This window comes from Aulonocara sp. 'chitande type north' Nkhata Bay, linkage group LG19, assembly GCF_057382095.1.
Source record: "Aulonocara sp. 'chitande type north' Nkhata Bay isolate Kocher_YH1m ecotype deep benthic linkage group LG19, A_spYH_male_GT1.1, whole genome shotgun sequence".
Taxonomy (NCBI): Eukaryota; Metazoa; Chordata; class Actinopteri; order Cichliformes; family Cichlidae; genus Aulonocara; species Aulonocara sp. 'chitande type north' Nkhata Bay.
The window spans coordinates 7,638,691-7,664,205 of NC_141362.1; the positions used below are offsets into that span (position 1 = coordinate 7,638,691).

Consider the following 25,515-nt stretch of genomic DNA (forward strand, 5'->3'; position numbering starts at 1 on the left):
GTTGTATATATTGTGCTGTATCCCTGTGTTTTATGTGGCCTCAATTCTACAAAACATCACTAGCTATTAGCTAAGTGTGAATCTTAGCTCATTTGGTTAGTTTCAGAGACCAAAAAAGGGTTTAAGAAATCGGAAAGTCACAACATGACATTGTACCGGTGAGAAACAGGAAATGACCTGTGTGACTGGTGTTAACAATGAACAAATTTAGTCCTGGGTGCAGATTAGGACAACAAAGAGAGTGTGGTGTTCTAAATGAACCCAACAGAAAACCTTGCTGTCTAAAAAAACAAAACAAATCATCGTGTGAATTCACTTGCTGCAGTCTTAACGTGTTAAACTGTGTCATCACCATTTCTTACTTCTGATAAGAACTCCAGTGACAAGAGCGCCAAATTACTTTTGCATGTGCAAGCTCTGAGCAAGAGATAAAATGTATCATTCAAATAAGTGAAGCAGTTTAAGATGCTGTGATCCAAAGAGCCGGCAGTGGTACCGCTTCTTACTCCAGCAACCCAAAGGATTAATGATTCAGAAAGACACTCGCTGATTTTATTATATGACTTTCTGCAGACTCTCCGTGGATTAAAGTTTTAAATTCTAAGTCTGTAATATTTGAGGTCAGCTGAGTTTAGAATGGGAAACTTCCTCCCAGGCTTCTCAATAAACCTGTCAGTGTTGATATGCGAACATCTCCTTGACATAAATCTTAAAAGATTAAAAGATTAGGAAGTTTAAAATTAGGAATTTTAGGACCACTTAGAGAAAAATCAAAGACTATCCAATTCAGTGAGATTGCTGCTAATAAAATGCTAAAACCTTCTTAATAATTATCTGGCCGTCATGATGTTATTTACCATAGCCCATAAGCTAACTTCATATCAAAGGCCTGTGAGGAATATCACTCACTTTTCACTACAGTATATTAGGTGAATTAGTGCTCTTGGTTTTCTGTTCTTTTCTTGCAGCAAAAGGTTGCAACCTTAACATGGTGCTACCCAGTGTTATCCTACTAGAGTCACTAATGTTTCACAAAAACAGACAGCCCCTGGTCTTAAAATAGATGAAAAAAAGGAAGTGCCAGTTTCATAGAGGTTGGTTTAAGGAAATGACAGTCACTTTTACTAACAAATAAAGATCTTTAGATCCACTGAAACCCTACTTGATTAAGACAGACAGAGAGAGAGAGAGAGAGAGAGAGAGAGAGAGAGAGAGAGAGAGAGAGAGAGAGAGAGAGAGAGAGATGTGTGGGCACCATTCATAAAATTGATGTTGTGCAAAGAAAGGAAAAAAAGCTTGAAAAAAATATCCATTATGGTTTGCATTTATGTAAAATATTGGCCATAGATCATTATTGATGCCAAAAAACAAAAAAGAAAGAAAAACAAGTATTGCTTGTGTAGTAATTCAGCTATTAATGCACAATTTACACCACAGTAAGCAACAGTAGATGTGAATGCAGGTGTGTAAGATTTTAGTGAGGTCATGTTATTTGTATGCTCATTCACATCTCGTTTTGTGCTAATAACCAGTCAATTCTTCTATTAGTTCATCAACAGAAAACCACCTGATTTCTGGCTGGGGGGATTTTAAGACCTCACCATTAACCAGCTCTGGGAACCTGGAAATAATAACAAAGTTGTACTCATTGCTGTGCTCATCTGCAGAAGTGAAGTAAAACCTGCAGCCATTAAAATCAAATCTGCTGCAGCCACACAAAACTGTCATTGCTACCCAGCAGCACTCAACCCACTCATCTGGGCCGACAACAAGCTGCCTCAGGTGTAGCAAAGGGGGTGTTTAGCCCTTAGGGAGGGGCCCTGCAGGTTGTCATGAGTGCACCTTTGGGTGTATTAAACGTTAAACATGGCAGGGCAGAGAAGAATGTTTGTGTATTTCCGTGCAGACTGAAAATGTGTAACTACATACCCCCAAACTGCCCCAAATCTCAAAATATCCATAGATGCTTCTCAGTCTTTTTGGTTTCCCAGCTGTGGGTACCACAGTGAGATCCACTGTCCCCCTAAAGCTGTCTGCGCAACACAGGCAGCTTTCACAGCTCTGACTCCCCTCTGAATATCAATGAAAGGATACAGCTAACTATCACATGACAAATGGTCATCATCAAGATTTAATCCCACCGCAGTAGCCGACAGAAGCTCGTTTCCACAGGCTGACAGGCGTGTTTTAGTCGGGTCCGTGTCGCTGTAAGTTTGTGCTGCTTTGTCCGAGCTATATAGCGTACAAATGATTAAACCTGAAGAACCAGTTAAACCATACTTTCTTGTAACACAGACCAAACCTCGGGGCCAACTCCGACCTAGCCCTCTAAATGAGTTAATGTGCTTGCGATGTCTAATTCCTGCAACTAACGTAAACACCGACCACAGAACAAGCAGACAATTCCATAAAAAATGGTTACAAAGACTACATAACGTTAGTAGTATACATACCTATGTTTTGGTAAATGACACTTTAAGAAACGCGTGATAAGAGAAGCAAGTGGCTTATTAGCTATTAACAGCATTCCAAGTAATACACGGAGCCATTCTTACCGTTCTCTGGGACATCCGTTGCCAATGTAGCTCGACTTCAATGTTCCTCTTCCCCTTTTAAATCACGTCTTTTCTAAATGGGATTTTTTCTTTTGGCCGACAGCCCGTGTAGAGTGTAAAAGAAGCGTAAGAAATATACTAAGTTAAAAAAAAAACAATTTTCACACTGTCTTTGTCTGCTAGGATGTGTTTTGCCTTCTGACGCCGGGCTTCACTGCATCAACCTCGTTAATGTTGACCAGCTAGCTACATAGCTAATCACCTAGCTATCTGTCAAAACAGCGATTTCAGTCAGCCGTTCAAGAGAAGCGAGTATTTTCCGCTGCTTCCATGACAGGAACTGCTCTGTCAAACTAGCCTGACAAGGGCTTCATGGGGCGGAATAAAAAGTTCATTAGTCCCCCATGGAGATGACAGCTCCTCAGTGCTGTAGCTGGCTGAATGACTAACCGCACAGTACGCGAAAATGGCGTTACCCGGCACCCCCCTGCTCCTCTGGCAGCACTGATGTCATCCAGGCCAGATTAAAGGGAAAGCTGTGGTGCGAGTTCAGGCTCCATATTTATTACCGGAAAAACAAGAAGCACAAAGTGCATGGTGCACAATACTCCAATATATCTACTTAAATAAAAGTAGCCTATGCCTATAATGGTAAAATTGTTAAATTGGAGGTTCATTAGATATTTTATGGTAGAGGTTAGAGGTAGGCGGATCGATCCAAATATTTGAATTGTGTCGAATAATTATTTTATTTATTTGGAAATAAAAAGAAAAACATCAAACATGTACTATGAAATGTTTGTCCCTTTTTGTGTTAACTGTCACTAGTTTTTTGTAGCCTACAATACAGTTAACCCAAAGTGCTTTAGAGACAGACACATTTACATTCCAGGTCTCAAAAATATTTAGACCAAATGATTCATCTGGAAAATAACTGTCCATCCATCTTCTGTTAAGGGGTTGCAGGAGGCTGGAGCCTTTCCCAGCTAACATAGGGCTAAAGGCGGGGTACACCCTGGACAGGTCGTGGTCTGTCCCAGGTCTTATAAAGAGAGAGAGACAGATAACCATTTACACTCACATTCTTTAATTTCTTGTATTTATCGTAGGTGGTCAGCACCGATCTCACTGAGAGGATATCACAGGTTGTCTTTGTTTTGACACAAACTGGGTGTAACAGCTGCTTTATAATGTATCTATAACCCCTGCACCAAGAAAAAAAACAAAAACCCTCTTGACCAAAGAGACCATGACATAACAATCCATACTTTAAACTATTAAAACATGATGAAAACTATTAATTAAAAAGAAATACCTCACATGTTTTGCTTTGCTTTATTTTTTCCAGAATAATTTACAGTCATTTGCAGAGTCTGAATAAACATGAAGCAGTAACAGAAGTGACAAAAATATAGCCAAGGCATTTGATATTTTGACAGGAGGGTGGGGGTGTGTGTATTTTCTTTGCTATCAGCTGGTAGGAGTGCCGTTTTTCTTGCTGCTCTGTCTTTCCGTAACTGTCCTCCACATACTGTTTAGGGTGACTCGAGCCAAGAGCAAGGTGATGGTAAAGTTACGTCTGTACCATTCCCTGGATACACAAAAAACAGAATGTTTCACTTTGCACAGTGTAATAAATATGCTGATATAAAGATTCAAACGGGCAAATGCACAATAACACCCGAAGGAAGAAAAGGGGAACATTTGTGCTTTGATGAAGTTTAAATTGAAACGACAATAAATATAACAATCAAAAGTCAGAGATTAAATCCCACACATGCTGCTGAGGTGATGTGTGTGGGCGGAAAGCTTTGCCAACATGAAGACAAGTCAGCCACTTTGCATTGCTAATTCACACAAAACTTCTTCATAGCCTGTGAGGTTTGTTGTTCTTTGCCGATCAGTTAATGCAGTGCAGTTAAAGCTCACAGCTGCTGCAGAGGGACATTGAACAACCCAACCACCCACCCACCCACTCACTTACTCACCCACCCAGTAGCATCATGGGAGACAAAACAACTCACTTGTTGTAATTTGCATGTCGTACTCTGTTTTTGTCCAGGAAGCTTTTGTAAAACGTGGCCATCTCTTCGCTGTTCAGGGACCGCCGTCGTCCTGAGGGAAGACACAGCAGACTGCGTTATATTCTCATTAGGATACATCTCCCCTGCAATTCACCAGCTGTTAGAAAAACAAACTGCTGTTTACTGTGCCTCCTGAGGGGTAGGTTACGAAGCAAGTTCGACAAAGCCAGGGTTTCTTTGTGTTGGCTGACTTGACCAAAAAAACCTCAGTCAGCGATAGTAGGCATCACACCAGTGGTTATTAACTCTCTCTGGTAACCCCGGTTTTCTGTGCTCACATAAAAAGGGCTGTCTGATGTGTTTTTTGACACTTCAGACGGCACCGGATGGGTCAACTGAGCACCACTTACTCCAATCAGAGACATTATCACATGAATGGGGGATAGAGGTCTATTAACAATGTTAAATAAATGCAGTAAAATGCAACCCTGGTGCTGCAAGTATGAGTAATGCTGCAGAAAATTGTTAATTTAGTGTTTTGATCATCACAAGAGCTGAAAGCTTAGCTTCAATGTTTATCTCTGATGTCACAGCCACACATCGGTGCTCTCGCTGTGTTCAGCTCTGACAATTCACCCACAGCCTAACGAAGGAGACGTGGGATTACTTTAGTTTACTAATGATAAACTGCAACTCTAGCATTGATTTTTTTAAGGCTTGGTAGCCAATGAAAAATAAAAAAAAAACACCAACAAAAAACTAAACATTTTCTGCATCGTCATCCAAATATGAATATTTGGAAAGTCCAGTGATAATATGATGTAGTTTGAATTATCTGTAACCTCACAGCTGAGCTTCATTCTGCAGTCTTAAGCTCTACAGACTGCAAATATTTGTATTCATTTAGCAGAGACTCAATATTGTGTTTGTAAGACACTGTAACTAAAAGAATTTGTGAAAACTTTAAATCGAAACTCTAAAAATAAACTGGTACAAACCAGGGATGTGGTCAGCATAAGTTACCATGGTGATCTAGCCAGGTATAAAGGCGGCCCCTTCACTTACATCAAGGTCGACTTACATCACTCACCCAGTAATCTTGTTTCATAGTACACCCATCTGAGCTGGTTAAATACTGTCTAAGTGCAAACCCAACCAACAATGTGAAATATTCAGAAAAGGCTGCATGTCCTCACCGTCCTGATCACGCAGAGTCAAGCCTTTTGCCTTCAGCTGTGAAATGATAAAAGCTTCTTTTTCCTGCAGACAGTGTAAAACAAACAAACAACAAACAAACCTTTTAAGATTTAACTGTAACTTTAAATTAGGTCAGTCTTAAAGTTAATTAAAAGGTCGTTAAATCAGATTTGGACTGGGGTCCACATAAAACCTACAGTCAATTATTCCTCACTGTAACCTCTTACATAGCTGGGCCCTAACAGAACACATTTGTTATGCAATGCTGCCCTCTACTGGTGAAATGATTTTACACACATACGAGCTCAGCACACAGAGATTAATTACATCCACTGCTATTACAGTCTCCATTAATAATGATGGAAATTACAGCATGATTCTAATGCAAGTAGGAAGTTGGCAGGGAAGATAATGCGGTTAGTGGACTTCATCGTGTTTAATTTAATTTCCATTTTATTTTTAAGAAAAGTGAACTAACAAGCCGACAGGGATCGCTCACCTGGTTTGGTTTTGTAACAGCTACAGATGAATTTTCTTCTAATATCAATTTGATTCATTGGATTTAAGCGGCAGTATGGCATGGCTGCATATGAAATAAATAGCAGCAGTAGCAGGACAATATGAATCATCATGGGGCGATCGTGGCTCAAGAGTTGGCAGTTCGTCTTGTAATCGGAAGGTTGCTGGTTCGAGCAGTCCGACAGTCTCGGCCGTTGTGTCCTTGGGCAAGACACTTGACCCGTTGCCTACTGGTGATGGTCAGAGGGCCTGCCAGCGCCAGTGTTCGGCAGCCTCGCCTCTGTCAGTGCGCCCTAGGGCAGCTGTGGCAACAATGTAGCTTGCCATCACCAGTGTGTGAATGTGTGTGTGAATGGGTGAATGACTGAATGTAGTGTAAAGCGCTTTGGGGTCCTTAGGAACTAAGTAAAGTGCTATACAAATACAGGCCAACAATTACCATCATAAATATATATTAACTGTAATAAATTGGAAGACATCATCTTTATGCTCTCAGGACAATATCACAAACAATTTAGGAATTTAATTTAGGAGTAACTTTCAGTTTCTCTGCAAAGACTAAAGACTCCACTTCCTCTGTGATTAAAGGTTTTCTTGGAGCACATCAACTTCCCACTCTTATTCATACTCTGAAATCACCTGCCCCACAATGAACCAACAACCGCTTCTATGCCTGCTTTACACCACCCACCACCTTTCAGCTTATTTTCAGAAGGGCAGAACAGCCAGCACAGTCTTAACTGATGATCTAACTAGCCTTAAATGAATTTTATTCTCTTCCAAACTACATGTCATGTGCTCAGATGACTTAAAAGAACCAATTTTATCACAACTTTCTAGTTTTCTATGAAAATATTGACATCTCAGGAGGGATGTCGACTCACTTGAGTGTTTTGTTTTTGGGATTTGGGAATATTCTGTCTCCCTTCATTAAAATGAAGCTACCATAAAACGCGAGAAAACGTATAAATAAAGCAGGGGATCGAACAATTAATTCCCCCATGGTATCTTTGTTAGTTTCCATCTCAACAGTTAAAAGCAGCACTATGCGTGCTTCTCTCTCTACACTGTGCTCCCTATTTTTAGACAATACCCCCCTTACCCTCCATAGGGACTGGCTTTTCACCCCACCTACAAATGAGACTTCCAAAAACTAGACAAACTAGTTTTCAGAGGCCAGTCCCTGACCCCAGAGAAACACTTTTTAAAAAGTATTTCAGTAACCTTGCTGAAGGTGATGTTCTGCTTGGCCCAGAAATTGTGGTTCCAGTCCTCTGTGTCCTGCCTCAGGTTTCTCAGCCGTTTCTCCAGCTCTGTTTCATTCTCCGGGATGTGGTAAATAATTGGCCGTATGTTGGAGAGCGAGTTTGGTGGACCGACCCAGTCATGTGTGGAGCTGGGTTCTGGTCTATATGTAGATCTCTATGTAAAAAAAGAAGACACTACAGTAACGATGGGTTCAGACAACACAGTATCAGCACAAAAATAACTTAACGGGAAAGATACAGGGTGCTAACACAAAAGTTGAGCGTAGAATTGCAGGTGACAACAGTCAGAAGGCTGAAGATGTCCCAAATTTCACCTATGCAAACCCCATATGACAACGATGAGCTCATCAGACACAAATACCATGTAGTTTGAACTCCACATGCAAAGTTAGCATCACCAACACAGCCACATCTGTACTAATGAAAAATGCAGATATCATCTGGAACTCAGGTTTAAAGACAGTCTGCTAAAGACTGACACTCCACACAGCAGATGCACATCACGTGGCTTTAAATGGGCAGTGACCTCCACCAGACAGCTTATCATTACCGAGCAGACTTCAAGATGGAAAGAGCAGCGAGGAATAAAAAACGCTCCAGGGCCAAGAGACGAAAAGAGAGGTAAAACAATCCAAATGCAAAACACTGGGTCAGCAAATTCAGTCTGATTACTGACAGGCATATCAATGCACGCTTATATGTAAAGTAGATGTATTTACATTTTTAAAGAAATACTGTATTATTAAACAGTCATTAAACATTGCAGTTACAAACTCCAACAAATGCATGTGATTTTGAAAGGGTAAAAAAAAAGTGAAATCTAAGAAGATGTATTGCTGGACACTTTAGGTCTTAAAATATAACTTTAAACCATAATATTTTAAATTGTTCTCAATTATTTTCCTACAAATACTTATACTACAACTGTATCATTAAAACAGACGTTGTAACACCGATTTAACCCTAATAAAGTCTAAAGCACTGCAATATATTTTTGTCAATAACACTTTATTTCCTGCAACGTTTAAAATTTATTTTTAAAAAACAGCTTATTTCGTACACACGTCTTTAATGTGGGCATAAAAAAATGGCGCCACACGTGATCGTCAACAACAACAACAACCCAGCCGTCTATAGCTAACAAATGGCAGCCCTTAAAACGGTGTATAAATGTAATAAATTGTCATTATACAAACATTTACTGGCTTGTCCTTCTGGGTTGCCTGTTTGGAGCTGCAGAGCCGACTGCTACCTGCAGATAAGCGGAGACTGGAAGGACAGAAGCTCCTCCATGTCGACCGTCTCGCAGCTGCAGCTGTCCTGGCGGCCATTTTTGCAAGCCGACTCTAAAAAAGCGACTTAAATAAAACAAATCACGCCAAAAACCACTAAACAGCACAAGACTGAGCTCGAGGACACAACCAAACTTTCACTGAGCTCGTGCCCTTCTCTGTACAACTGCCTGCCATTTGGTCACGTGAGCCCAACAAGGAGCATGGATGCGCTCGGCAATCTCACCGGTAAATCCCGGATTCACTTAAAAAACGACAACAGAAAAAAGGTTTCTTGTCAGTTTAGGATATTCTTTAAATGTAAGACTACAGAAAGAGCCAAAACAGAAAGTAATGTGGGGAATAAATATATGTCTATGTTATCTATTTGTTTATTTATTTAAGCTTAAGTCACATTTTTTCCTTATTAAAAAATAAACGAATTGAAAAAAACGGCTGTAGGGGTAAAAGAAAAAAAAAAGAGGTCAACCAGATTAGATGTTAGGAATATACATATGTAGTCACTATGAAGCAAAAATCCCCACTATATTTATTTTTCCTTTGCTGCAGCCCTTCCTATGTATTGTATTATTATCATCATCATCATTATTATTATTATTGTTATTATTATTATTATTATTATTATTATTATTTTGTATACTACTTCTAATACTATATTTCTAATACTATATTTATATACTATATTTCTTCTAATAACTATATTTCAGTGGTAAATGTTGCATTTTGTACAGCAGAGTCAGGTTGAGAGGGGAGCTGAGCTAAGGATAACAGGCTGAGGAGGAGGAGGTTGTTTGTCTGGATCCTGCTTGGAGCAGACGAAGTTGAGCAGGGCTCAACGTAGCTTGATAAATATCATTATTGTCGAATTAAACTTGAAAACCACATGGATTATCTGTGTAGGTTTCGCTATTAGTACTTTTACTCTCACAAAGTATCTAAATGCCTATTTCGTTCTGTTATTGAATTGTTGGAGATGCTAGATTGTTAGTTAGTTTGTTTTTTTTTACTACACAATAAATAATGCTCGTCAAACTTTTTTGTTAACTAAGTTAAATAGACTAAAGTAAAAGTTAAACAGTAGCAAAGTCAGGGTTTATCTTAGCACCGTTAAACGACGCGGAGTCATGACCAAATGAAGCGCGCCTATTGTTGGTCGACCAAAATTTGCACAAGGTTAAAAATAGTAAAGCTGTTTATCCGAATATTAACAGGATTATGCGATTTATTTTACATCCGCATATACGTGTCGTGCGGTAACTAAACATCGACTTGTATTTCTTATTTGTTAACATCAATAAAACAGTGATGTAATGGCGTCTCTTCAATATTAGCGAGGAAACACAAACTCCGTGTTAGTTCATATCCTCACGAACTGTAAAGTAAGTACTCGAAGGTAGCTAGGTAGGCTAATGTTTAGCTTTAGTCACAGGAGGTGCGCACTTTTCCGCAACAGTTCCGATGGCTGTACGCTGGCTATGCAGGTAAGAGCGAAACTGTTAAAGAGAGGTGGCGGTGTTGATGTATTTACGCTGAAAAGCCAGAGTTATTTGGCTGAGGTGGGGCTGTGTCAGGTGATCATCAGTAGCTAGCTTAACACACTAACAATGGCATTCACAGGGGAGTGTCTGCTGTAAACCGGTTTTTGTAATGGCTGTTTCCATTTAAGCGTTTCATGAGTCCTTGGTAGCATATTTATTTTTAAATTAAGTTGTTTTAAAGGGCAGCGGAGGAAGGAATCTGGTGGTAGAGGCTGTGGGAGGGGCGACAGCAGCCCGACCGCAGTCAGTCAGTCACAGTCAGTCGCTGGATACTGAAGCTGACCGCAGGAGCATCGAGATCTCCCGGATTTCGGCTTTATCCCTTTGGATGCATCTTTCCTGCACGAGCCGCCCAGCATTTGGCTGATGGAAACAGACATCCGTGAAAATGTGCGCGAATGTGTTCGGGGTTTTGAAAAGGTGAGAGGAATGCTGCTCTCTGTGTGTGTGTGTGTGTGTGTGTGTGTGTGTGTGTGTGTGTGTGTATATATCTATCTGTCTGTGTATGTGTGCGTGTGTGCACGAGAGAGAAAGGATGCAGCTGACAGCATCTGGAGATGCTTTGAGCCGTTTTGTCGAGATCTGGAGGTGTGGTATCTGTGCTTCTTGTAGCGCAGCTCCGGCAACATACATGGGCTCTCAGAGGTAGATGCGTTCGCACGCAGGCGGCAGGACGGGATTTTCTGCGGTGACATAATGCGCAAAGCCGTGCAGAAGGACCGGCAAGCATGCAGGCAGCCGGGGATGGAGCTCGAAGCCTTTATCTGGGAGATAAGCAGGTGGTGTTGCATGCGTGTCACCTGCAGCTCGGTCACCCTTCATGCAGCGAGACTCATGGGAATGGAGGACTGATTCCCTCCCACGAGGGAGGCAAACCTGCCCTTAGCTTTGAAACCACCACATCAGCCTTGTCTGTCTTGGCTCAGACAAGGCAGGCTGTGGATTTTGCTGAGATTATCCTAATAAATACTCAGATTTGTAAGCTCTGGCCCGACATGTGCTCATCCACTCTTGTGGAAATGCCCATCCCCTCGCCCTGTTATGTAAAAGTACTTTAGGCAACATTGATACATAATCCTATCTATTGCTAATAAGCCTAATTGATGCTTTGGATAACAAAACATCATACTGGCGGCTACTGTATTTACATGTAATAATCATGCTGGCAGAGCTTTCCTTTCATGTCTGTGTGCTCTGGTGTTTAGCATAACACCGAGACCTGGCTTGGACAGTCTCGGTTGTTGTGTCACTGGACAAGACACTTGACCCATTGCCTACTGGTGGTGGTCAGAGGGCCCGGTGGCGCCAGTGTCCGGCAGCTTCGCCTCTGTCAGTGCGCCCCAGGTGGATGACTGGATGTGTAAAGCGCTTTGGGGTCCTTAGGGACTAGTAAATACAAATACAGGCCATTTACCATAACATCATAGCAGGGGGGTTAAATGGGGGATCGTCTATAGCAGAAAGCAATTTTTGAACAGTTCAGTTTGTCCTTAAAAAAAAGAAAAAAAAAACCCAAAGAAAACTGAGAGACACAAATGCCTATAAGGTGAAACAAAATTGCTACAAAGAGATGACATTTGGTACAGAGTGGCTAGAAAGACTCCAAGATTTCACAAATAAATGCAAAACATCTGCAGAGATATGAAGATGCTATAAAGAGACACAGATCCAAAATCCTGAACAGGGCTGAAATCAAACAGTTCATGCCTGTGATGGATTTGTACATAGCCGCTGTCAAGGCTTTGCTTTTGTGTACTCCATTACTTGCAGGACCCCCGGGAACTGATCGATGACGTGCAGATGATCTGAAATGACGACAACTACTGAGATGCACAGAATGACTTTTAAGGGCCACAAAATGACAGTAGAGCAACTCAAAATTATTGCAAGAGAAAGCAAGAGTATAAAAATACACAACTACCAGAAAAAGAAAGGAAAAAGAACCACAGAACACGCTAAATGAGCAAAAGAACAAGCAAAACTGTGTGGATGTGCACACAGGTGTTGCAGATTGACTCAGAAGGTCTAAAATAGACACATTCATGGGATAAAAAGTACAAAATGACCTTAAAGACGTGCACACGTGCACAACTGCAACAAGACAGTAAAATGATTACAGAAAGAAGAGGCAGCAAAGAGGGCTGAAACACGTCATCATCTGTTGCTCTTTCTGTCTTTAATGTGGCTGCTTTTTTCACGTAATTTCACCTTTTCAATTTTGTGTTGTCATCAGATACGCAACCAAACCACAAATGATCTATTTAGAGGGACGAAAAGCCGCAGATCTTCACATTGGAGTTTGGCAAAGCTTCTTTTTTTTTTTTTAAACGCAAAAGATGATTTAATCTTTTCAGCCCTCACGAGAGCCGTGTTATTAATCCTAAACTAAAAGGCAGATGCTTCTATCTTAATGGCATTTTTCTAAATGTCTAACTGGGAATATATTCCAGAGCTCAAGGCACCTGTGACACATTTAATGAGGCCGTCTGACCGAATCTTCCTGTGTGGAGATTCATTCTGGAGGCGCTATGAACCGTTTCAAATTTTTTGGGTGTTGGTCAGCTGCGTTTATTTTCTGCTCGGTATTAAAAAGCTCGATGGGCAGTCGCACTGCAAAGGAATCTGGATCCCGTCTTTTAACGCGGATTAGAGCTTTATCACGATCACGTCAGGCAATATATCTCATAGAAACGCGCTGCAGTGCTCCCAGTGGTTGTCATGTGGGTGTTTGTCTTGTCGAGACTAAATGTAGGTTAACCTCATTTGTTTTCTTGCAGTTGTAAGGGCAGAATTTTGTGTGAGTATATTATGTGGGAAGTTGTTCTTGTCTATAGCTGCGCTGTCATTGGCCTGAACAGGGATTGTGCTTCTTAACATAAAGAAGTCTTTGATTAAATATAGGGGATTTTGGATGATGTCATCAGTTTGGGGTTTTTTTTATTGTCATGTCCTGGCAAAATAAGGTTACTACTGAACGTTAAAGATGTATAGACACAGTCTTTGAGCTCTTTAACACGATGTCTTTGCTCGTTCAGGAGAGCAACCTTGATGTTCATTTGATTTATATTTGGCCAGCCTCCCTTTCTGGATCATCCTCTCAGGCCCTTCTGGTCTGTTTATGTTGGCTGATGTTTTTAGATTGCTCTCTCGTTCTGACCGCTTGTGTTGTTTGCTCTGAGTTTTCCTCCAGTGAGGAAACAGGAACTTCTAAAATGACCTGACTTTCATGTGAAGGATCATTGCTGGTGCTGAGAGCTGGGGCTCTGGTTACAGTAGAAGAGGCCATATTCTCCAATCCTGAGGGGTCTGAGGGATGAAATGACCAACACTGTGGTCAGGCCCTCGTGCAGTCGTCTGCAGGTTTAGAGCAGAGTTTCTTGGACAAACCGAAACTCGTCACTTCGCTCATCACTTGCCATACTTCGACGCCTCTGTCCACTTTTTAAAAAAAAATGAAAGTGGAGTTGAAGCATTGCTGTTTAGAGAAACTGTAGGAACTCCAGCGTGCATCGTAGAGGCACAAATGCAAGGGGACATGATAAAATTTCCACAGAGCAGTGTAAAAATGGCCAGCGGTCTGAACATGTGGATGAATATGATCAGAAAAATGTAAATTGTAAGCTTTATTCATTTGTTTTCTATTTTTATGGGCCTATTTCTGGAACCTTTTGGTTATAAGTTGCCTTCTACTGAGACCCTTTCTGTTGAGGCTTCAGTGGATGACTCAGTTGAATGGCCAGATGTCAGGTCCTGTTTCAGGTCTTTGCTTGATTTTTTTTTTTTTTCCTGTTTCTTGAGGATTTGAGTTTCAGATGCTGCTGATAATTTTTTAGGCCTGCGACTTCATCGTTGTCCTCCAGTTGTCTCCATTTTGGCTTATAGCCCTTTAAAAATCACCATGTCAGTGCAAAAATACTATTTTATGTTTGTCAAACTGTGTTGTCTGTAACATTTTTATAGACTCAAGAAAAAAACAGGACCGATGTGTTTTTGTGACAGGCTGCTAAAAACAAAGTGTTTAAAGATACTATTTAAAATGGGCTCTTTGCCACGATTTCTATTATGTGTAGGCACATCACTGGTTCATTCTTTGGGTTAGATGCCTTTTGTATGCTTGAGTGATTCATAGATCAGTATTAAGGAGCTTAAACATTCCTCTGAAAATGGTCAGGTACAAGTACTCCACTGAAAATGAGTAAACAAAAAGCCAATTTCCAAAGAAAAACTTTGAAAGACCATCAGAAAGCCTGAAGAACTGTTACTCAAGAACGCTTTTTTAAAATGACAAGAAAGTCTGGCACCTTGGAAGCAAAATATAAAAAGATGAGGGGTGTGCAAAGACGTTTGCACAGTAATGTATCTAAAAAACCAATCGCCACACAGTACTTTTTTTTTTTTTAAACTCATTTAGTTTAATGAATCCTTTCAAATGTGTTTTTATGGCATCGTGTCAGACGACATCGGCTGTGAAAAATCTTCAGAGAGTTACAGTTTGACTGAAACGCTGCAAGAAATTAGGAACAAATGGAGTGTTTTTTGCAAACTGGTCCTGCAGGCTCAGTTTTCACAGTGAAGTTTTACAAAAATGAGGCAGCACATTGTCAGGATTGCTGATGCTAAACATAGTGTCATCCCGTTTAATGACTTTTGCCACCAGGCGGAATTTTCTGACATATAAACAGAAATGTGTCTGCAAATTTGCCAAGCAACAATAAATCCTTTTTTGTTTTTGTGAGCCAGTGGGAGTTAGTCTCCAGTGATTCATAACAGCCTTCCTGGCTGTGTCAGAAGGTCAATCCTACTGCAGGCGTGTGCTTGTTTCCATAGAGCAAAACTCAAATGCTACATTATTTACATGCTAATTAGTGTGACAACAGGACCAGTGGCATTTATGCTACGTTGTTCTAAATTCTTCTTGATTTCTTCAAGATTTCAGCCTCTGGATGTGGTTACAGAGTTTGTGTTGGCTTGTTGATACGGTCTGCTGAGGCTCTGTTTGTTCCAGTTGCTCATTGTTCTGACTTCCCTTTCCTGCTTCATTTTTTTCAGCCTGTTTGGGAAGCCCTTTGATGGCGGGAAGAGGATGGACCATGGTGGTCCACAGCAGCAGCAACAACATCCAATGGAGCAGCAGCAGCCGGCATATCATCCGCAGCACCCTGCCATGATGCGGCTGTACGAGATACAGAAGGAGGTGGCGTCTCTGGGGCCGCAGGTGTGCACCTTCAGCGGCCTTCAGAACGATCGGGACTACAAGCGTCTGGAGCGAGAGCTGACCCGCCTGCTGCTGGATGTGGACCAGGTGGACACAGAGGGCAAGCCGGAGCTGCAGGGAGCGCGAAAAAGAGCGGCTCAGGAGGTGGAGGGACTCCTGCGTTATCTAGAAGAGAACGCCACCCATCCTTCCCGGCTGGCCATCGAACAGCTAAGCTACGAGGCGCGGCAGCTGGTGGACGAGCGCGTCGTGGCTCCGCAGCGAGCAGGCGGGGTGACAGAGATCAACGACGAGTTGGTGGACGCTCTGCAGCAGCTCGTGCTGAGGCTCACTCAGGTCAAGACCGAAGGGAGGGTGCCGCTCCGCAAAGCACGCTACCGGGCGCTAACGCGCCTCTGCGCTGTACAGGATGTGATCGAAGGGCGCACGCAGCAGCAGACCCTCTCCCTGCCGCTGTCGGGAGACACCCACGAGGCCGTGAACTGCATCAACCAGGTGATGGTAAAGGTGAGCGTGGCCCGCAGCCAGCTGGTGGCGCTGCTGATGGGTCTGAGCGGGAGGGACAGCTGTGCCCACCTGTCACGCATCCTGACAGAGATGCAGGTGGAGCTGGACGCTCTGGATGTTTCGGGGAACGCGGTGATCAGAAATTACAGGAAACAGGTGGTGGAGGAGATAAACGGGCTGCTGAAACATCTGGACCTGGAGGGGGAAGGAGACGACACACGCAGGTAGGCGTCACTCATAAAGGATGAAGCTGCAGATGAGTGCTGCACCGAATTGATTATTTTTAATTGATCGTTCATTGATGAATTGATGACAAACTGAACAAATATTGCTCCAATAAAGTCACATTTTACCCATCCAAGATCCATGGGTGGGTACGTGTTCAGGAAATTATATGTAAAAGACTTTTGAACATGAGCTACATGGTTTTCATTCAGTTAGTTTTTTTGTTTTCATAAATACAGTGGGGCAAAAAAGTATTTAGTCAGCCACCGATTGTGCAAGTTCCCCCACCTAAAATGATGACAGAGGTCAGTAATTTGCACCAGAGGTACACTTCAACTGTGAGAGACAGAATGTGAAAAAAAAAATCCATGAATCCACATGGTAGGATTTGTAAAGAATTTATTCGTAAATCAGGGTGGAAAATAAGTATTTGGTCAATAACAAAAATACAACTCAATACTTTGTAACATAACCTTTGTTGGCAATAACAGAGGTCCAACGTTTACTATAGGTCTTTACCAGGTTTGCACACACAGTAGCTGGTATTTTGGCCCATTCCTCCATGCAGATCTTCTCGAGAGCAGTGATGTTTTGGGGCTGTCGCCGAGCAACACGGACTTTCAACTCCCGCCACAGATTTTCTATGGGGTTGAGGTCTGGAGACTGGCTAGGCCACTCCAGGACTTTCAAATGCTTCTTACGGAGCCACTCCTTTGTTGCCCGGGCGGTGTGTTTTGGATCATTGTCATGTTGGAAGACCCAGCCTCGTTTCATCTTCAAAGTTCTCACTGATGGAAGGAGGTTTTGGCTCAAAATCTCACGATACATGGCCCCATTCATTCTGTCCTTAACACGGATCAGTCGTCCTGTCCCCTTGGCAGAAAAACAGCCCCATAGCATGATGTTTCCACCCCCATGCTTCACAGTAGGTATGGTGTTCTTGGGATGCAACTCAGTATTCTTCTTCCTCCAAACACGACGAGTTGAGTTTATACCAAAAAGTTCTACTTTGGTTTCATCTGACCACATGACATTCTCCCAATCCTCTGCTGTATCATCCATGTGCTCTCTGGCAAACTTCAGACGGGCCTGGACATGCACTGGCTTCAGCAGCGGAACACGTCTGGCACTGCGGGATTTGATTCCCTGCCGTTGTAGTGTGTTACTGATGGTGACCTTTGTTACTTTGGTCCCAGCTCTCTGCAGGTCATTCACCAGGTCCCCCCGTGTGGTTCTGGGATCTTTGCTCACCGTTCTCATGATCATTTTGACCCCACGGGATGAGATCTTGCGTGGAGCCCCAGATCGAGGGAGATTATCAGTGGTCTTGTATGTCTTCCATTTTCTGATGATTGCTCCCACAGTTGATTTTTTCACACCAAGCTGCTTGCCTATTGTAGATTCACTCTTCCCAGTCTGGTGCAGGTCTACAATACTTTTCCTGGTGTCCTTCCAAAGCTCTTTGGTCTTGGCCATGGCAGAGTTTGGAGTCTGACTGTTTGAGGCTGTGGACAGGTGTCTTTTATACAGATGATGAGTTCAAACAGGTGCCATTCATACAGGTAACGAGTGGGGGACAGAAAAGCTTCTTACAGAAGACGTTACAGGTCTGTGAGAGCCAGAGATTTTCCTTGTTTGAGGTGACCAAATACTTATTTTCCACCCTGATTTACGAATAAATTCTTTACAAATCCTACCATGTGAATTCATGGATTTTTTTTTTCACATTCTGTCTCTCACAGTTGAAGTGTACCTCTGGTGCAAATTACTGACCTCTGTCATCATTTTAAGTGGGGGAACTTGCACAATCGGTGGCTGACTAAATACTTTTTTGCCCCACTGTAGATCTTGTACTTTAACACTGGTTTTCAGTGTTTGTTTACCAAAGAAGAAGCTAATTTTGTGGTTGTAGCTTCTAAAACGATGCCTACTCACAGTTACAATATCAAGATTGATTGACTCTCCGGCAAGTCATTCATTCTGCAGATTTGATCATGAGAAGCACTGACTCTGCCCCCACCCTCACAGGTATGACTTGGCGCAGAACAACTCCATCCGAGAGATCGAGGGCGTGCGAGCTCACATCTCGCACCTGCGAGAGGGCGTCCTACGACACTGTGTGATGGGTGACCTCAGCTTCAGACCCAAAGCTGAGCTGCAGGGTCTTCTCACCCAACTGGACCAGGTGGACACGGCGAAGAACCCGTGCATAAGAGAAGCCCGTCGCCGTGCTGTGGTGGAAGTCCAGGCGGTCATCACGTTCCTGGACCTACGCGAGGCTCTAGCACGCCGCCAGCCAGGCCCCAATGAGCACCCATCACATCGAGCTGTGTGGCAAGTCCTGGGGAGCCTGTCAGAGCTCCAGGCTCAGGTCCTGGGCTTCGACGGCAAGCGGGTCGACAAGAGCTACATGATCTTGGAGGAGCTGCTTACCAAACAGCTGCTGGCGCTGGACGCCGTTGACCCGCAAGGCGACGAGACAACCAAGGTGGCACGCAAGCAGGCGGTGAAGTTTGCCCAGAACATTCTCAACTACCTGGACATGAAGACAGATGAGTGGGAGTATTAATTAATTCCAAAACACGATGGGATGCTGCAGGAGCAAAAGGAGCTGATAATGTGTGTAAAATAAAAAAAATAAGGAAATAAACTGGTACATTATCATTCCACGGGCTGTAAATATGAGTTCAGATCCCTAGAATGCACTGCAGCAGCGCTTTTTCTTTCATCACTTCGTGGTTGTCATGGCCGACCCTGCAGATAAACACAGAACTACTTTTGTGAAACACTTTGAAAATTCTCTTTGTGCTATTTGGAGATATCTTTTAAAATCTCCCATGTATGTGTGTACCTGTGTGTGCGTGTGAGTGTATGCGCGCAAATTGTTATTTGTTGTCTTTGCATTTGGCGTGTGGCTGTCGAAGCCAAAGCACTAAATAATGCCTGTAAAAGTGGTCACATCCTCTAGACTGCACTTGATGTTGATAAATTATCCCAGTGTGATGGATTGCTTAGCAGTGGTTTCCCTGATTAATCAGAGTGTCAGTTGCTAATGGAGACAGCCGATGCACGTGTTGAATACCGTGACCTAATTAGGAAAAGTTGTCTATGGCTACCCTAAGAGCTGGGCTTGGTCCAGAGAGTGATACCTGCTGATATAGGGTGAGAAAAGACACCCCACCCCCCCTTCCTTTAAAAAAAAAAAAAAAAAAAAAATTAAGGTAGTTGAATTTGGTCGATTCCTTTTTTGTTTGTTTGTTTGTTTCACTCAGAAATTGTAATCACAAAAAGTGAACAGCAGTGTCTATTTAATCTGAGGTGATGTGCTTTTGAAGGTGAAACGTGACAAATGTTCACAAGCCAGAGAGTGTGCGTTTAAACAGATGTAATTAGAGAGGGAACGGTGAGAGTTTACACCGTCCATGTTAAGTGACTCTCCACCCCTGTGTGACCTCGTTGATCCCTCAGCATGTGTTTCAAGTCTCTGGCAGCTCCCCGAAAACACAAAATCGGACGGCAAACAAAACGTCAGTGTTGATGCGGTATCCCCTCGGCTGTGAATGAAGAGATGAAAGTTACTCCTCCACCTCCTCGCCGCTTGCGTAGCTGTTCATCTGTAACGGGTTTCGCGTTTGCTCTGATTCCTGTATGATCGTTTCAGGCTATTAATGAATCAGGGCTAAATCCAGAGATAGAGGGGCAGAGGAGAAATTTTGTCACCGCTGCTGCTGTTTGAGTTGTTTTCTGTTTGTTTGTTTCTACCTACTGCTCTCTCCGGATGGAGGAGAGACTGTGAGAGGTCCCTGGGGAGAGGAGGAAGAAAGGGAGGAGGGCGAGCAAAGATATCCACTGGATTAACACATCAAGGCTGAAGCGCACAGGGCCGACAGTCGGGTACTGTTAGGTAGAGGATTGACGGTGATGGCAGTCGACAGAGCCTTCTAGAAACTTCTCTAAGCTGCTTCTGCTGCAGACAGCAGGAGGGAGGGAAAGGACTAGTAGAGAAGTCTGTGTGCCTTGATTTTGACCCTTCCTTATGACCCGGTTTATGTAAAAGCAGCCTTGTAGTGCAGCAGCTGATTAAAGAGCTAAAGAGCAAGCTCTTTTTATTTTCTTTCTTTTTTTAAATATAAAAGTGCACAATGAGGAAACTAAAGCGCCGAATGTGTTTATGGAGAGCACCTTGGTCATTATAACCATCAGAAATATGCACTAGTTGTCAGAAACGCTTTTTAAGCATTCAGCATGTATTCCTGAAAATGCTCCGGCCAGTCATTTGTAGTAACACAGCGATGACGCTCCTTTTTTACCAGGCAAAGCGACATGAGTCATGGTTTCACGCTGCAAAACAGCCACGCTTCTGGAGCAGCTCTCGTGCTCTGACAGCACTTAGGCGACATTAGCAGGAAAATCAACAGAGAAAAACCGAACGACCGGTCTCACCTTCCTGCTTAACCCCCTTCATCAGCTGACGAGGAGACGATGGTGGAGGTGTTCCTGAGCGGGAGGAAAAGGCAGCTAATGAAAGAATCGCTCCTCAGCTCGTAGCAAGCGTTTTTAGGCATACGTCGTGATCTTTGACAGCAGAAATCCACCACTTGCTTGCTGCTACTTCGCTATTTCTCTTCACAGTGTGTGCGTGTGTGTGCGCATCAGTCAGTGTAAAATTCTGATAATTTAGGTGGTCCTCTGCCTTACGGTGACACCTGAGGTGGAAGACGCATCTGCCAGCTCATTAAAAATACCTCAGCAGAGAGCAGAGAAAGAGGAAGTCTTTTTGAAGTTTATCCGATTGGTGGTTGAATAAGACTAAAGCCGTCTCCAGAATTTCTTGGCTCACAAGACTTCTCGTCAACTGAGAGTCTCTGATCTCTGTGTGATTGTGTTTGAACACACACACACTAAGAGGTCAGATGTTTCCCCTGCAACAAGTTGCTCACAGTGATTAAAGTCTTTAGGGCGTTGTTGTTCATCCCAGCTGCAGGAAATGTGGTTCAGCATGTTTCGGGGAAGCTTCACCAGCCCTTCTAACTCTTTGAAGCTACTACTGGAAGCAGTTTTCTGGCACAAAGCCTGCAGCTCGGCCTCCTGGGTAGTGAGCTGACTCATGCGGGGGGAAATTAGCTTAAACAGTGTTCATTAAACGTAGCCAGTCTGCCTGGCTGTTGTTGCAACAGATGCTTTCTCACGGCGAACCTTATGCTCTCTCAGACCAAACCGACCCAGACACACCTTATGCTCACGTTTTTTTTTGTACGCAGTAACACACAGATGTATGTCTGTTCCTCGCAGGACACTGCATCAGTGTATTATACACGTTTCTTTGAATAGTTTATCCAAAGTTTTACGCTGTTAACAGAAGTATTTAAATCATTCCTGTCTCATTGTCTCAGAGTGTTTGGAAGCCATACACGTTTATATAGTGGTCCTGAAGTCCAGGATTTTGTTGCGATGGATGTTGTTCCCCGGCTCCAAATATCGCTCTCACACTTCTAAAACTGCTTTTTTTTTGTATATGTACAATGGCTCTACTAGATTTAGGTATTACAAATTGATCATTGTGAAATTAGTTGTCGCATTAAAGTTGAGGTGCCTGCGCCTCAGCGTTTTTGTTTACACGAACAAAAGGAGAAAATCCATTTTATAGGTTTAAAAGATTGATGAGGAACCAAATATGTACAAGGGTTCACGTGTTTTAGGCTATCGTGATGTTGCATGAGTGTGAATGTTTTGTTGAGGTTACATGGCAGGGCTTTGAAGGATAAAGCTGGAGAGATTTTTATTTACATTTTTTCTTGATTGTCAACAAAACCAATAATGTTGTGCATCTTGGTGGCCCTCAGCTCCGCTTTAGTTGGTTCATAATCGGATACATTTAACGAGGCTCATTAAATGTATCTAATTTCCTCAAAAACACATGGGCATTGTAGTTTTTTACCAAACAATTAGAAGGTTCATGTGTGGGGACTAGTTTATGCAGTGGATGTTGTGGCTGTTTGTATGTTTTTTTTCCATCTAAGAGTGCATGTGGGAAAATACAAAATACACAGTGTCTTTGTCTGAGATCATAAAAATTACACATTTACTGGGATAGTTTATATATTTTTTTTCATATGATTTGTTGACAAAAACACAGAATATGAAGGAATTCTTACTTTAAAACAGAGACATATTCTTGCTAATATCAAAACCAGCACCATAAAGCCTGTTTTGCTTTTGTGCAAATACATTGCTACGTTTCATGAATTGCTTGTTGGATTGTTAAAAAGTGAAATGGGTCATGCTTTAGTTATAATTAGAATGTATTTACAAGCAGAGGCAGAGTGTAGTTTGCTATTAACATGGTATTTATATGCAAAAGCATTTAAATATACATAGAAGTTGTTGACCAATGCTTAAAAATACATTACATGCTGCTGCTAAAAGCTAAATAGTGCTACGCCGATTATTTGTGCGTCATTCCTTTTGTCATGTTTAACTGGGAATCTTTCACATTTCAGTAGTATATGTTCCGACACGCTACTCGGCTTGTAGGATGTCACTTCCTGAGAGCCACGTTGCCATGGTAACCCAACCTCATCTGAGTTAAGCCGAGCACAAATAAATTTATCCTTGGCAAACTGAAAACTTTTTAAATTTAAACACTTAAATTGAAGCATTTTTGATATCAGGTCTCAGTGCGTTGCATAATAGGACATTTATGCCCGGTGTGGAGTCCTGCGACACATCCTCTAATGTTCCCTCAGAAACATGCAACTAGTGTATTTCAGTACATTCGTTGGTTTCGGCACGCTAAAAAAACGACTTCAGTATGTAAATTTGGATGCGATTCTAATCGTGCTTTTTGTAAGTTGTTTTTCGTTCCCAAGTTCAAAACAGAAAGTGACTTTTGACTTGTAATTTGGATGACCAGCTAGCTACAGACTTTTCTGTGTAAACCTTTACAAGAAGTTAAAGGTATAATGTCGAACGTCACTATGAGCTCATTTTATATTTTGAAAATTGAAGTTTTGTACTGGATCACTGCAATGATGCTACAGAAATAATGAAATGTTACAAATTCCACATCACGTCTGTTGCACATGTAATTCTAAGAAAAATACCGGATCAAAATCAGGGAGGGAAGTGTGTATTAAGATATTTTAATTAAAACTAGTTCCTTTTTCCATTACATAAATGTGGCTTAAAAGCAAAGCCTAATTTCAACATGTAAACTGTGAATGCAAAAGGTGAACTTTTGCATTAAAGCTTCCTGGTCAGACAGATCATATGTCAAAATCTTGTTTCCAGTCTTTTCTTTTTTACGTGACTTGTAAAATCTAAATTACAAAGTATTATTTTTTGCAATTAATATATAAACAGCACTTTTTTTAATGTTATTATTTGGGATCTTTAGTTGAATATAGAAAATATGAATGAGACATGGACTGCTTGAATTAAATGAATTTGAACCAGGGCTCTGTTATGTTTCACCCCAACACACTGCTGGACTGCTAAAAGCAGCTCAGGGTCATCCAGAGCATCTGAACTTGGAGTCCATTAGACAGGAGTTTAAAAGATTCAGCTCCAGTGGGTATTCAGAGGCAGTCCCTTTACAGGACAGTGCATTTACACCAAACAGCAAACGGGCTGACTTACTCACAGATGCAAGTTTGCAAGGTTTGAATTTCCTAAGGTGAATGTAGTCATGTTCTGTATTTCATAGTACTAAAGTTTGTTTTACTAAGGACATATCAAGTGGAAATGGGTAATGTTTAATAAGATGGGATCGGAAACATAAAAAGCATCAGCCAAAAATGTTTTCATTATGTTACAGCTTTTAAGGTCAGCAGAAATTTACACCAGCAAGTTTGAGACTTAAGGCAACTACATTTCACTGAAACCTGTAACCAAACATACTGATTTATTTATTTTTTGATCAATACAAGTCAGCTACAAGTCAATAATCGATCATTTTAACTTGATGCCACAAAAGGACACCAGCTAAAATCAGCGTTTACACTTTCAGATTAAAGAAACGAGAAGGGATGGGTAACCTTTAATCCACTAATGTGATGGTGTTCTGTCATTCTGACGTTATATTAATGTGCTCCCAGTGGCAGAGACGCCTTCCTCCCCAGTGTGTAGAGATACTGCTGCGGTGGTGGGAGTGCATCTCCTTCTGCAGGGCCGTTTGAGTGGCCCATTCCTGCCATCCTCCTTTGCCTCTTTAAACCTTGTGCTTGCATTCCTCCCGGTCCTGCCTGTGCTTTTTCATGTTGACCAAAAGCCTGTGCAAGTCATCAGTGTGCTGATGCCTCTGTTTTGTTTAGTTTCCCCCCTAATTTCAGTGGTTGTAATCATGTGAGTGCCCATCTGTAGATTACACTGAGATTAAAGGGGAGGATGTGCTTGTCTGAAATGGGCTTTCGTGACTTTTAAAGGTGCTGATGGAGGTTATACCTTTGGACTGAACCTGTAAATTATTAGGCTCTAATTTAAAATACTTACAGAGCCCACTCTTCAGATAAAAGTCAGGTAAATGTGTATTAAATAACCAAAAAAAGTAGTCCTCCATCAAGGCTCATGTCCCATCCACATCAAAATTTAATAGGTTCTTCCTTTACACATTCCTCTCCATCTCCTGACCTTCGCCTTCTACTCTACTAAAAGCATCACTGAAAAAAAACAAACAATTTTAGCTGTTGAGCAGATTGACATTTTGATGGTAAACATGAAGCTTCACAAGCAGCAGTACATAGCAGGCTGATGAATCTTCGGCTGATCGTTTAAGTGAAATGTGAAAACGACAGAATCCCACCGAAAGTAAAAACAAGGTTCCTTCCTGAGCTTTTGCAAAACTTATATTTAAGGACAGTTATTATTAAAAGTTCATCAGTCATGTGTGTTCATTACTGCTTTGCCTTTCTTATGACAGGAATGTGTTTAAGTGGTGAAAATGGGACTGCGTTTTGTTCATTTTTTCCAAATGTGTGTCTCATGAAGTCGCCTTTAACTGCATTGATTGTGACAGGCTTCTGATGTCTCTCCTCCAAAATGCGCTTGTACAAAAAGCACACTGACTGGAAAAAAACAACAAAAACCCCATTGTGTGAATGCTCCATGGATGGTTGTGTTCCAAGTTTGTATTCCCACTGCAAAAATAAAGACAGTGTGTCTTGTTTAGTGTTCTGTT

The 25,515-nt window shown here is 42.0% G+C and overlaps 3 protein-coding genes across 7 annotated transcripts in view; 1 reads left to right on the plus strand and 2 right to left on the minus strand.

The window, feature by feature from the left end:
• klc1a (kinesin light chain 1a) overlaps positions 1 to 3,054 on the minus strand; it is a 45,160-nt gene extending 42,106 nt beyond the window's left edge. Inside the window, exon 1 of the mRNA XM_086275009.1 lies at positions 2,556 to 3,054. The gene's annotated coding sequence lies outside the window, so the exon portion shown is untranslated. The remainder of the gene's footprint in view (positions 1 to 2,555) is intronic.
• Positions 3,055 to 3,874: 820 nt separating this feature from the next.
• coa8 (cytochrome c oxidase assembly factor 8) lies at positions 3,875 to 9,065 on the minus strand. Of its 2 annotated transcripts, none has more exons than XM_086274510.1 (5): positions 8,766 to 9,065; positions 7,520 to 7,717; positions 5,776 to 5,839; positions 4,580 to 4,670; positions 3,875 to 4,146 (listed from the first exon to the last, which is right to left on the minus strand). In XM_086274510.1, exons 1-5 carry the CDS (start codon positions 8,892 to 8,894, stop codon positions 4,026 to 4,028), a joined length of 603 nt encoding a protein of 200 aa, XP_086130636.1. In that variant the 5' UTR covers positions 8,895 to 9,065; the 3' UTR covers positions 3,875 to 4,025. The 2 variants fall into 2 exon arrangements, with proteins under 2 accessions (XP_086130636.1, XP_086130635.1); XM_086274509.1 differs by having other exon boundaries at positions 8,760 to 9,064.
• On the plus strand, positions 8,068 to 25,501 carry bag5 (BCL2 associated athanogene 5). Of its 4 annotated transcripts, XM_086274506.1 has the most exons (4): positions 10,252 to 10,336; positions 10,575 to 10,813; positions 15,443 to 16,339; positions 18,369 to 25,501. In XM_086274506.1, the coding sequence occupies exons 2-4, from the start codon at positions 10,782 to 10,784 to the stop codon at positions 18,907 to 18,909; spliced, it is 1,470 nt and encodes a 489-aa protein (XP_086130632.1). In that variant the 5' UTR covers positions 10,252 to 10,336; positions 10,575 to 10,781; the 3' UTR covers positions 18,910 to 25,501. The 4 variants fall into 4 exon arrangements, with proteins under 4 accessions (XP_086130631.1, XP_086130634.1, XP_086130633.1 ...); XM_086274505.1 differs by lacking the exons at positions 10,252 to 10,336; positions 10,575 to 10,813 and adding an exon at positions 8,068 to 8,184; XM_086274508.1 differs by lacking the exons at positions 10,252 to 10,336; positions 10,575 to 10,813 and adding an exon at positions 10,046 to 10,234.
• Positions 25,502 to 25,515: the final 14 nt, after the last annotated feature.